The sequence below is a fragment of the Lepidochelys kempii genome, chromosome 3, assembly GCF_965140285.1.
Source record: "Lepidochelys kempii isolate rLepKem1 chromosome 3, rLepKem1.hap1, whole genome shotgun sequence".
Classification (NCBI taxonomy): Eukaryota; Metazoa; Chordata; order Testudines; family Cheloniidae; genus Lepidochelys; species Lepidochelys kempii.
In genome coordinates, this window is record NC_136382.1 from 91,959,121 (window position 1) to 91,971,814 (window position 12,694).

Consider the following 12,694-nt stretch of genomic DNA (forward strand, 5'->3'; position numbering starts at 1 on the left):
TCATGTCAAATTTGGCTCCAAATTTAGGTTTTTCTTTTACAGAAGCCAAGACATCCGTAGTGTTTCCAACCCCAAACACTGCACTATAACCCAAAAAGCAAGCCAGACTACAAATGACTATGAACAAACCAAAATATTGCAATGGTGCTTACATCTTTAGAAGCTTTTTGAAAGAGGGTAAGCATGATTATCCCTATATTTCAGATGGAGAAACTGAGGTACAGAAAGATGGAGTGACTTGCCCAAGATCACAGAAGTGGCAGAGCCAAGAACAGAACCTATGTTTCATATCTGCTGCTCTATCTACTGCACCAAGCTGCCTCCTCTTTCACAGGAGTGAAAATTACATTTCTGTTTTCACTGTCCATGGTGAGAGAAGCGCAAGATGGAGATAGGTAGCATGAGTGATGAAAAGTAAATTGCGTTTTTTAAAAAAAATCTTTCCCTTTCCATAATCTACACTGGAATTTATGAGGCAATTTGATTTTGTTAAAAGACATGATATCTGAGCTGACAACGTCCCTTTAACAAAACGGACAAAATATTCAGAATAATTTTAAAATCTTTTCAAAGATTAAACTATGTATGAGGAATACAGTTAAGAAAAATAACTCCCAGGAATAGATGCTGAATAAACCAATTAAAGCAGAAATCCGCTGAGGCTTGATTTTAAAAATGCTATTAATTATGAAAAGCCTTCATTAACATTTTACATAAAGTTTATTATTAATATGATTATATGTACAATTGTGTGCAACACCCTTTTGCTAAATAAATAAATAAATAAAACCAACCCAGAACATCCTTTCAGGTTTTGGGGTCACTGCCCCTTTCATGTAGGAAAAAAAAGTCAATACTTAGACATCCACTCACATCCACCCAATCTCTAGTAGGTAACTATTTCAGTATAGAAAAGCATGTTTACAATTTTAAAATAATTTTACAAAATAAGGAGATTTTGCAGAAGTGCCTACAGCTGAGATTAAGCACCTAACTCCCTAAGGTGCCTGAAAATCTTTCCCTAAATAATTAACAATGCATGGTGTTTCCATTTCAGTCAATACATTTGTTAGCTTACAGTCATGCTAAATTCTCCGCCCCAAAAAGCCAATGATCAGGCATTCAGATTCCTCTTTCTATGAGCTTATACATACACTGGGCCAGGTCTTCAGCTGGGGTACATCACTATAGCTCCAGTGACATACCTGGAGTTATGCTTAAGCACATGAACTGAGGATCTCGTCCATTGATTGTAACAACAAAAAGGTTAAGGTGATACAAGGGAAACAGGATAGGAGAATATTTTGTCTACACTTGCCATTGTCATTCCCCCCCCACCCCACCTTCCTTCTAGATGCATCTTTGGCTACTATCCCAGGTCCTACTTAAGTGTCCCTGCCAAATTTGTTGTCTTGTTCTGCCATGCAAAGTTACCCCATTGGTCCCTTGCTTGACCATCACAGCCCAGGCTTCTACATCTTTTCCATTTATTTTAAGGTGCTGAACTTCTGACACTATAGCGAACATTGTAAAAATGTTACTTTTGTTCAACCTCTTATTTTTTATCTCTCTTCCTCATTTAACTTCATCTCTAACATTACCCTGCACCCTGTCTTAGAGATCCCTCTGCTGGCTGAATACTATGATGGCTCTAACCTCAGTCTTCACAACACACATTTTTTTTCAGATTTCAAACACACACACACTAGTAAAATTGATGTTAAGCACAAAATATACTTACTATAAAAATACTTAATTTAAACACTTCTGCAATTACTGGAGAAAAGGACATTTAACAGAACATTCTGAAATGTATGCAAAGTATGAGTATTAGGCATTATTACAGACAAACAATTTGAACAGTTTTAGTTTTTGGCCTGCAGTGGAACTGTGAACATGCCCTCAGGTATTTCTGATGCGTTCAGTTAATATATATTGAAATACCTAAACAAAGATAACCATTTTACCTGTAAATTAGTCACATAAGGTTCTTCACAATTCACAAGATGGCTCAGCCTGGCACGTTGAGCCCGTAATTCATTCTCCCGTATCTTCTGATGTAAACTGTTAATTTGTTGCTTCTGCCTGTAATACATAAAGTCAGATTACTTTGGGGGGTGGGGAGAAGGAGAGAAAACCATGAATCTTGAAGATTTATATTTCATAACACTCTAGTAATAAAGACCAACCTTCAACTTACTTTGAGCACGTGAAAGAGAAAACTATAGGCTCCACTTGGCCAAAGTTAGATGTTTCACCATAATGAATCTATAGTAACCCTGGGATTTCCCACAACAGCCTATCTGAAATTAATCCAGATTAGGGCCAGAACTGGAGTCCCACTAAGCCAGGGGTGGGCAAACTTTTTCGCCCAAGGGCCACATCGGGGTTGCAAAACGGTATGGAGGGCCGGGTAGGGAAGGCTGTGCCTCCCCAAACAGCCTGGCTCCCGTCCCCTATCTGACCCTTCCCACGTCCCGCCCCCTTCAGAACCCCCGACCCATCCAACCCCCGCTGCTCCTTGTCCCCTGACCTCCCGGAGCCCCACCCCCTATCCAACCACACCCCCCCTGCTCCCTGTCCTCTGACTGCCCCGACCCCATCCACACCCCCAGCTCCTGGCAGGCCCCCCAGGACCCACAACCCATCCAACCCCCCCCTTGTCCCCTGATCACCCCCTCCCGGGACCCCCACCCCTAACTGCCCCCCAGGACCCCACCCCTATCCAACCCCCTCTGCTCCCTGTCCCCCAACTCCTAGGACCCCACCTCCTATCCAACTTCTGCTAAGATACATGGTCACATATTCCCCATAAAGCATATACAAAATGAGCTAAATTCAGCCTGGAGAATCCAGGTGGAACTCCTATGGAAGTGTGTCTTGAGACCACCATGAATTTGACAAGTAGAGATGTCTTTTATACCAGGGGTTAGAAAAGGGGCAGGGTTACACCTGCTTTTGCTCCTCTGGTTGCATGTTATGCTTTTTTCACATAACTGAAATTTACACACCAACAGGGGGCAGAAGAAAGTTTAAAAGGAAAAGCCATGACCATAAAATAAGGATGGCAGTGTTTAACCTAAGGTCCTCCTTTTAGTTCCTTTTTCTGCTTACTATTTTCTCTTCTGACTACTTGACAAATGAGCTATAGTGCATTTAAGTTTACACAGCACTAGATATCAAAGTTGTACAAGTTAAACTACTTTATTGCTTGCACCAATCTTCCCACCAGTTTACACCAGAGGCATAAATTATACCACTATTTATAAAATAACTGATTTTGAACTACTATGGTTAGAGGGCCAAACACAACCCTGGATGTCAATTTACAAGTCAATGGAGTTACATCAGAGATACATATGGCCCAAGAAGTCCACTAATCTCTTTCCTCAGAGATAGGACTTCCTATGGTCAACTACAATCAGCTTTGTCACACTGGCCAGTGAAAACCTTAAAGGGACACAGATACCTTGGTGGGACATTATTTAGAAACAGTAAAAATTCTGCATCTCTCTCATTCTTTGTATTTCTCCTCAATTTTCCCCTCCCCTCCACCCTTTTTGTATTGTTCTGTGGTGTTTTTGGTTGGTTGGTTTTCTTTGGTTGGTTGATTGGTTTTGTTTTATTATACTACGAGGGATTTGCTGGAGAACAGGATCATTGATTAAGTATTCATCTGTTCCTGCTGCTTATACATCATCTAAATTCACAAACCTATTTGTGACATCACAATTAAATTTGTTGGAGATTATATCCTGCGGTGAGTGGGGATAAACAGCAGGAGCAGATTAATTTCTGAGGAAAGAGATCCACCTTTGAGCAAAACAGCTTAAAAAAACACCCATAAAAATTATAATCCATAACCAGAGTGGTTTCTAAATTGAATGTCTTCCAAATATTCCCAGGAGGCATCAAAAGGTTTTCATAAAAGTAAAACAGCAAGAAATGGAAAAAACATGAAAAGCTGGTTAGGGAAAGGAATCCTTGATTAGTTAGGTAAGGAGTCTGAGGCCAAATCATGGGAGAAAAAAAAAGTAAAACCACACACATAAAAGCCCACTTAGAGGGATTTTTTTTTTTAGCCAGGAAAATTCACCTAGCTGGCCATGAACAGACTGTGTCCCATTTATTCCACCTCAAAGAGGGATTTGCTGCTTAAAAAAGGTAAATTTACGTGTCCCAAAAAATGTTTGTTGCATACAGTGTGGTACATATTATACATGTATTGGAATGTATGGAAAAAATATAAGAAAGGCTTAACTGTACAGCATATTAAGACCATTCATTAAATATAATTCATAAGAATAAATAAATTTCAAGATGTCCTATGATGCAATGAAAATTTTTTTTTTTAGCCACTTCTCCTCCTCCTTCCCAGCCTATGTGGAAGGAATGAGCCCAGTTAAGAAGGAATGAGTAACACTGGAAAAAATAAATTTGCTCTAAAAGAGGGGGAATGCTACAATAAACAATTTCGATTTGGGTCTTTATGCACTATTGCATTTCAAATAATAGTAATAACAAGAGCTGCAAATCCTGGTATGGAGGGAGAGGATTTGAACGTAGAGAGTATGTGATTTTTACTAGAAAGAGAGACACAACATTACGAAAGAGATGATGAGGTCTTCATAAATTCTGTTGTGTTCTTGGTCACAATCACAAGTTCAGCAAACTCACTTAATATGAGACCTCTTAACCTGAGGTCAAAGTAGGATGATAAAAGGTGAACAGTCATTATTGTGCATACGTATTTCATTAGAACATTTTCACCGAGTCTGATTTAAATTATGTAAGTAACCATGACTCAACTGTTGAAGCAACTGCACTCTCCTATTCTTTTAGTTGATCATATCTCAACATTTGCTTTACATTTGCATTCCTGAACAGATACTAAACAGTTGAACTGAGCATTTAAAAATACCACTGAACTTCAAAATACATCACTTTTTTTTTTTAAAACCAATTCTCTTCCCACTAATCCCCAGAGGAAGATAAAATGAGCCAAATTAATCCCTGGTGTAAATGACTACAGTGGATTGAATTTGTCTCACTATTTTTCTGTTAGCCTGCAAAGTGTAGTTAGAATTTATCTGCCATCCTAAAAACTTGTCAACAAAAGACATCAAGGAAAGGTTTTCATAGATGATGTAATTTTGTGCAACTGTCTTCCTTAAGATGAACTCTCTACAGTAAACTAACTTCAGGCCATAGGAAAAACAAAACTATGAAAGCTGATGGCTATTCATGAACAAAGAATGAAAAACAAACGTTATAGAAATATATTCACTATATGCATATAATCCTATAAGTCTTTGGAGTTCTCTGACAATGAAAGACCTCACACCACGTGCATTTCATTGCTGATGTTGTCATATGCTAGGATAGTTTTAATCCTTTGTTACCCCACAGCTGTTACGACTAATACGCTATATAACCACAGGCTGTGAGGGCTTTGTTTAAAAAAAAGTGTGTGTAAGAGGTTCAGATGACCTCACAAATATAGCCTATGCATGGCAGTGGAAATACTATACCTGACAGCCTGCCTGTCTTCAGCTAATAATTCTAGCGCTTTCAAGAAGACTCTTTAGGCTCTTTTCAAGCCTCTGCTCAGATAAATGGCAAAGTTTAATATCAAGGTTGGTAGGCCAAAACAATTAACCAACCTTGAAACAGATAGCTAGTTTCACCTTCCAGACGGAGCTATTATTAGACTAGGTCAGCTTTAATATTAATCACCTTAACAGTGTGCTCTGTCTTCATAAAGGACAAAACTAGAGCTCACTGATATTTTTTGTTTTCAAATTGATGTTTGGAAAAAAAAATTCAAATTCACAGCCCTATCCCCAAATTATCTTCTGTGGTCATGTTTTTTTTTTTTCGTTTGTTTTTTCAAATTGCATTTTTCAGCCAGCTATAGCTAAAATGTATGTCTGACTGCAATGAAAAACAAACGAACAATCTTGTTCATTCACAGGACCACCATTCTCTCATGAAAGGCCATCTCTCAAAATTCAATACTGAGTGTAGGAAAAAAGAAAAAACACCAACAACGTTACTTTTAATACATGGACTTTTAGTTACTTCAGCTCAGTTTCTCTACTGTGAGCCAGAAGATAATTAAAAGTGTTTTGGGGTTGGTTTGTTTGTTTTTTAAATCTCAGACTTGGCTTCTTGTGTATGCCAGCAGGGTCAGCCTGAGGAAAGGGGGTGAGCAGAAATGACTTGCATACCTCTAAAGTGCCAGTTAAAGGAGCTGCATTCAAGGGAAGCAAAGCTATGTTTTTATATAAAACAAACACTGAAAAATGAAAGCACCCTTTTTGGGAGCGGTGTTTAATATATATATACGGTGATACCTATGAAGGAATCTTCATTAAAAGGAGGTATTACGGTCTACTTTTGTTGCCAAATAATTGATACAAATATAACATTGAAGTTGCTTTTCAAAAAGATTTTAGTCTGCAAGACATCTCAAATCTTTGCACCTTTTCCTCAAGGCATAAAGAAAGCTCTGATCCAGGAGCAGAAGAGAAAGCTTTGAAGCTTCTTTTTAACGACATGAAAGATCCTGTTGTACCCAGAATACCATATTCAATTTCCACAGAAAAATTCTGCAGTGTAGCAGTTTCATTTTTGGGGGGTAAAATGAATTTTAAAATGTGTTTTTCTTCTCAGACATGATCTGCTTGTTATATTCTGATTATAGCAATATCTTTCTCTTCCCTTGATCTCCTACAAAATTTCAAATCAGTATCCTGAGGGTATGTTCTTTGTTGGTCCCCTTACCTTCCCCTCCCCATTTTTTTTAAAAACACCAACCATCATTATAAATCTCAAAAGCCACATTCAATCTTGATATATCCAGCGTGCAACCCAACTGAAGTCAAAGGGGTTACCCAACGCGTGCATCAGACAACACCTGGTTCCTACATATTAGATTCCCAAGTCCCAAATGCCACATGCAAGATCCTGATATACCTACAGTAAACCCTTTTACTTTTCATGAAAAGATGTGTTCCCTTCTATTTCCACCTTTTTGTAAAATCTGCAAGTCTTTTGTAAAATCCTTTTCTCTTTGCCATTTCTCCACCAAATACCTTTCATTTCAGGCATCAACAATGTCTTAATTCCTGTGGATCAGTGGTGCTTGACAGTGTAGGGGAGGGAACACTAGCCACGGATGTTCATATAAAGACCTGGTTTTATCTGGACACATAATAATAATACTCAGCCCAACAATACCAATGCTTCGAGCAGGCAGAACAGCCAAGAGCTGGGGCCACCAGTTCTGACACATGGCAGAGCTCTGGAAACATGTTTCCCAGATCTCACAGAACTTAGCCACCCGTGTAGAAGCCCTCTACACCAACATTCCACACAAAGATGGACTACAAGCCGTCAAGAACACTGTCCCCGATAATGTCACGGCTAACCTGGTGGCTGAACTTTGTGACTTTGTGCTTACCCATAACTACTTCACATTTGGGGACAATGTATACCTTCAGATCAGCGGCACTGCTATGGGTACCCGCATGGCCCCACAGTATGCCAACTTTTTTATGGCTAACTTAGAACAACGCTTCCTCAGCTCTCGTCCCCTAACGCCCCTACTCTACTTGCACTATATTGATGACATCATCATCTGGATCCATGGAAAAGCAGCACTTGAGGAATTCCACCATGATTTCAACAATTTCCATCCTACCATCAACCTCAGCCTGGTCCAGTCCACACAAGAGATCCATTTCCTGGACACTACAGTGCTAATAAACGATGGTCACATAACCACCACCCTATATCGGAAACCTACTGACCGCTTTTCCTACCTACATGCCTCCAGCTTTCACCCTGACCACACCACATGATCCATTGTCTACAGCCAAGCTCTGCGATACAACCGCATGTGCTCCAACTCCTCACACAGAGACAAACACCTACAAGATCTCTATCAAGCATTCTTACAACTACAATACCCACATGCAGAAGTGAAGAAACAGATTGATAGAGCCAGAAGAGTTCCCAGAAGTCACCTACTACAGGACAGGCCTAACAAAGAAAATAACAGAACGCCACTAGCTGTCACCTTCAGCCCCCAACTAAAACCCCTCCCACGCATTATTAAGGATCTACAACCTATCCTGAAGGATGACCCAACACTCTCACAAATCCTGGGAGACAGGCCAGTCCTTGCCTACAGACAGCCCCCCAGCCTGAAGCAAATACTCACCAACAACCACATACCACACAACAGAACCACCAACCCAGGAACCTATCCTTGCAACAAAGCCCGTTGCCAACTGTGCCCACATATCTATTCAGGGGACACCATCACAGGGCCTAATAACATCAGCCACACTATCAGAGGCTCGTTCACCTGCACATCCACCAATGTGATATATGCCATCATGTGCCAGCAATGCCCCTCTGCCATGTACATTGGTCAAACTGGACAGTCTCTACGTAAAAGAATAAATGGACACAAATCAGATGTCAAGAATTATAACATTCATAAACCAGTCGGAGAACACTTCAATCTCTCTGGTCACGCGATTACAGACATGAAAGTTGCGATATTACAACAGAAAAACTTCAAAACCAGACTCCAGCGAGAGACTGTTGAATTGGAATTCATTTGCAAATTGGATACAAATTAACTTAGGCTTGAATAGAGACTGGGAGTGGCTAAGTTATTATGCAAGGTAACCTATTTCCCCTTGTTTTTTCCTAACCCCCCTCGCCCCCCCCCAGACGTTCTTGTTAAACCCTGGATTTGTGCTGGAAATGGCCCACCTTGATTATCGTACACATTGTAAGGAAAGTGATTACTTTAGATAAGCTATTACCAGCAGAAGAGTGGGGTGGGGGGAGAGAAAACCTTTTGTAGTGGTAAACACCCATTTTTTCATGGTTTGTGTGTGTAAGAAGATCTTCTGTACTTTCCACAGTATGCATCCGATGAAGTGAGCTGTAGCTCACGAAAGCTTATGCTCAAATAAATTGGTTAGTCTCTAAGTACTCAAGTACTTAGTGCCACAAGTACTCCTTTTCTTTTTGCGAATACAGACTAACACGGCTGTTACTCTGAAACCATGAGCTACAGACGTCTCTAGGCCCAGTTCAGCACTGGTAGAGCAGTTTTCAGTTTCCACGGTGCCATTTACCTTTTGCCTGAAGTTGTGCTCGATGGCATCTCTGGGAAGATTCACAGAACGAGGTAATGTAGGTTCACGATGATTGGCTGGCATTTTGTGAGAACTGGTTCTGTTCTATAAAGTTTTTATACTGATGTCATAACCACAGAAGCTGATTGCCTCACAATCATGCATTAAGTGACATGCTAACATCTGTCATGTATCAATCATTCTCTTTCCCTCTTTCCGAGGAAGAATTGTGTGCACCGTGCAGTGTTTTATTTTAGTAGAAATTTGTTTTTAAGGCTTTTTTGTTCTTGTTTTTAAATGTACCCACTGCTGTGTATTCACATCAGCAAAGGCAAGGTTAAAAAAGTATGTCTTGCACTTGGAATGGAAGAAGATGAGGTTTATGATGGTCTTCATTCCCAGGTCTGCTCACAGCCTATGAAAGAACTGTCTTTTCGAAGTCATTTGGCTTTGTCCCTGGCCTCACAGAGGTGATGTGAGAGAGTGGCAGCTAAAAAATGCTGCACAGTTGAGAGGGTTTCCTGTTAAATGCAGCTTGATGCAAGAAAGGATACTGTGATAGGATGTCCACCCCTCACAGGTTTGGAAGAGGTTAAGGTGGCCAGGCAGGCCAATTAACTCCACAGGCACCTGGAGGAGCCAGGGAACAGGGAATGAAGTGATTGTGAGCAGGCCCACCTTGTGCAGAAACAGGCTAAGCCTATAAAGCCAAGTAGCTGAAAACTGATGGGGGTAGCTGGGAAAGGGCAGTCTCTCACTGGGAAGAGAGAGAAGGTTTGGAGCTGGTATTCTCAGAGAGAGAAGGGGAACCAGAGTGGTAGGAAGCAGTCCAGGGAAGGAGCAGTGACGGCAGAGGGAGAAAGCCCTGAACTGCTGAGCTGAAGGTTCCTGGACTGGAACATGGAGAATAGGGTGGGCCTGGGTTCCCCGAGGGCATGGAATAACTAAGGCAGTGAATGGGAAGACTACCTAGGACTGCTGATGGACTGTACTCCAGAGGGCTAAGTCATGAAGGGCCCTGGAGCAGAGGCGGGCAAACTATGGCCCACGGGCCACACCCGGACCATGGGATCGTCCAACCCAGCCCCCGAGCTCCTGGCTGGGGAGGCTAGCGCCTCCCTCCCCTTGCTGTTCCCCCTTCTCCCGCAGCCTCCTGCCAGGCGGTGCAGCTGCCAGACAGGCTGCTCTGAGCATCATGGTAAGGGGGTTGGATAAGGGGCAGAAGGTCCTGGGAGGGGGCAGTCAGGGAACAGGGGAGGGGGGAGGTTGGATAGGTGTGGGAGTGCCGGGGCAGGGCAGTCAGGGCGCAGGGGTGTGGATAGGGGGCGGGGCAGACAGGGAGCGGGGGGGCGGGGTTGGATAGGGGGTGGGGTCTCGGGGGGCAGTCAGGGGGCAGGAAGTGGGAGGAGGCCAGGCGGTTTGGGGAGGCACAGCTTTCCTACCCAGACCTCCATACAGTTTTGGAACCCCAGCGTGGCCCTCAGGCCAAAAAGTTTGCCCACCCCTGTCCTGGAGCGAGAGGAGCTGCAGACCAGAATTGGACTGACAGCATGCAAATTGCGGATGGGGGTGTCTGTCTCAAGAACTAATACCCAGAGTGACCAGGAGGAGGAACCAGACCAGTGGGGAGTGGTGCACCCCAGGACAGGTACGTACAGCATTTTATATACTGTGCCCATCCAGGTCTCACTCACAGCAGCCTAACCCCATAGGGACATTGTAATTTAGGGCCATATTCTGACAATCCTTATACCTTATGCAGGTGCACAGGAGCTGTGTATATGTGGGAGGTAATGCACCAGCTTCCCCTTCTGCCCCTCAAGTAAGGGCCTATCTGGAGTGCAGGGACTCCAGAGATGGCAGGGACCGTTCCTTCTTGATGCACACATCATTCCCCTTGCACCAGTCTTCAAAGCAGGCCTGCTATGCAAAAGGTAGCATGCCACTCCCCATGAAAACATGGAACAGCAGGCACACTCCCTCCATCTGACAAGATGGCTGGTGTGATTCTGTCTAAGGGGCATGCTAGAGACCATAGGGAAGAATCTGTTCTGAGTATGCCAGTTTTAATTAATATGGCGAAGAGTAAAGGACAGCTAGAGTTATGAAAGAGACAAGTGGTTTAAAGACTTCAAGGAGCAGAGAATCCTCCAGCAAGTGACCCGTGCCCCATGCAACAGAGGAAGGCGAAAAATCTCCAGGGCCTCTTCCAATCTGCCCTGGAGGAAAATTCCTTCCTGACCCCAAATATGGTGATCAGCTAAACCCTGAACACATGGGCAAGATTCACCAGCCAGATACCACAGAGAATTCTTTCCTGGGTAACTCAGATCCCACCCCATGTAACATCCCATCACAGGCCATTGGGCCTATTTACCATGAATATTTAAAGATCAATTAATTGCCAAAATCATGTTATCCCATCATACCATCTCCTCCATAAGCTTATCAAGTTTAATCGTAAAGCCAAATAGGTCTTTTGCCCCCACTGCTTCCCTGGGAAGGCTATTCCAAAACTTCACTCCTCTGATGGTTAGAAACCTTTGTGTAATTTCAAGTCTAAACTTCCCAATGAGCAGTTTATATCCATTTGTTCTTGTGTCCACATTGGTACTGAGCTTAAATAATTCCTCTCCCTCTCTATAAATATATCAGAGGGATAAATACCAGAGAGTAATCATATCTCCCCTCAACCTTCTTTTAGTTAGGTTAAACAAGCCAAACTCCTGGAGTCTCCTTTCAGAAGACAGGTTTTCCATTCCTCGGATCATCCTAGTAGCCCTTCTCTGTACCTGTTCCAGTTTGAATTCATCCTTCTTAAACATGGGAGACCAGAACTGCACACAGTATTCCAGGTGAGGTCTCGCCAGTACCTTGTATAATGGTACTAAAACCTCCTTATCTCTACTGAAAATACCTCGCCTGATGCATCCCAAGACTGCATTAGCTTTTTTCACGGCAATATCATATTGGTAGCTCATAGTCATCCTATGATCAACCAATACTCCAAGGTCCTTCTCCTCCTCTGTTACTTCTAATTGATGTGTCCCCAGCTTGTAACTAAAATTCTTCTTATTAATCCCGAAATGCATAATCTTACACTTCTCACTATTAAATTTCATCCTATTACTCCAGTTTACAAGGTCATCCAAATCTTCCTGTATGATATCCCGGTCTCTCTCTAAATTGGCAATACCTCCCAGCTTTGTATCATCCGCAAACTTTATTAGCACACTCCCACTTTTTGTGCCAAGGTCAGTAATAAAAAGATTAAATAAGATTGGTCCCAAAACTGATCCCTGAGGAACTCCACTGGTAACCTCCCTCCAGCTTGACAGTTCACCTTTCAGTAGGACCCACTGTAGTCTCCCTGTTAACCATTTCCTTATCAACCTTTCAATTTTCATATTGATCCCCATCTTTTCCAATTTAACTAATAATTCCCCATGTGGCATGGTATCAAACGCCTTACTGAAATCTAGGTAAATTAGATCCACTGCATTTCCTTTGTCTAAAAAATCTGTTACTTTCCC

The 12,694-nt window shown here is 42.3% G+C and overlaps 1 protein-coding gene across 6 annotated transcripts in view; it reads right to left on the minus strand.

The window, feature by feature from the left end:
• Window positions 1-12,694, minus strand: part of CEP85L (centrosomal protein 85L) — a 270,268-nt gene that overhangs the window by 45,381 nt on the left and 212,193 nt on the right. For all 6 annotated transcript variants that reach the window (XM_078852177.1, XM_073337154.2, XM_073337155.2 and 3 more), the window contains exon 5: window positions 1,968-2,085. In XM_078852177.1, coding sequence (XP_078708303.1) covers window positions 1,968-2,085 — 118 coding nt within the window. The remainder of the gene's footprint in view (window positions 1-1,967; window positions 2,086-12,694) is intronic.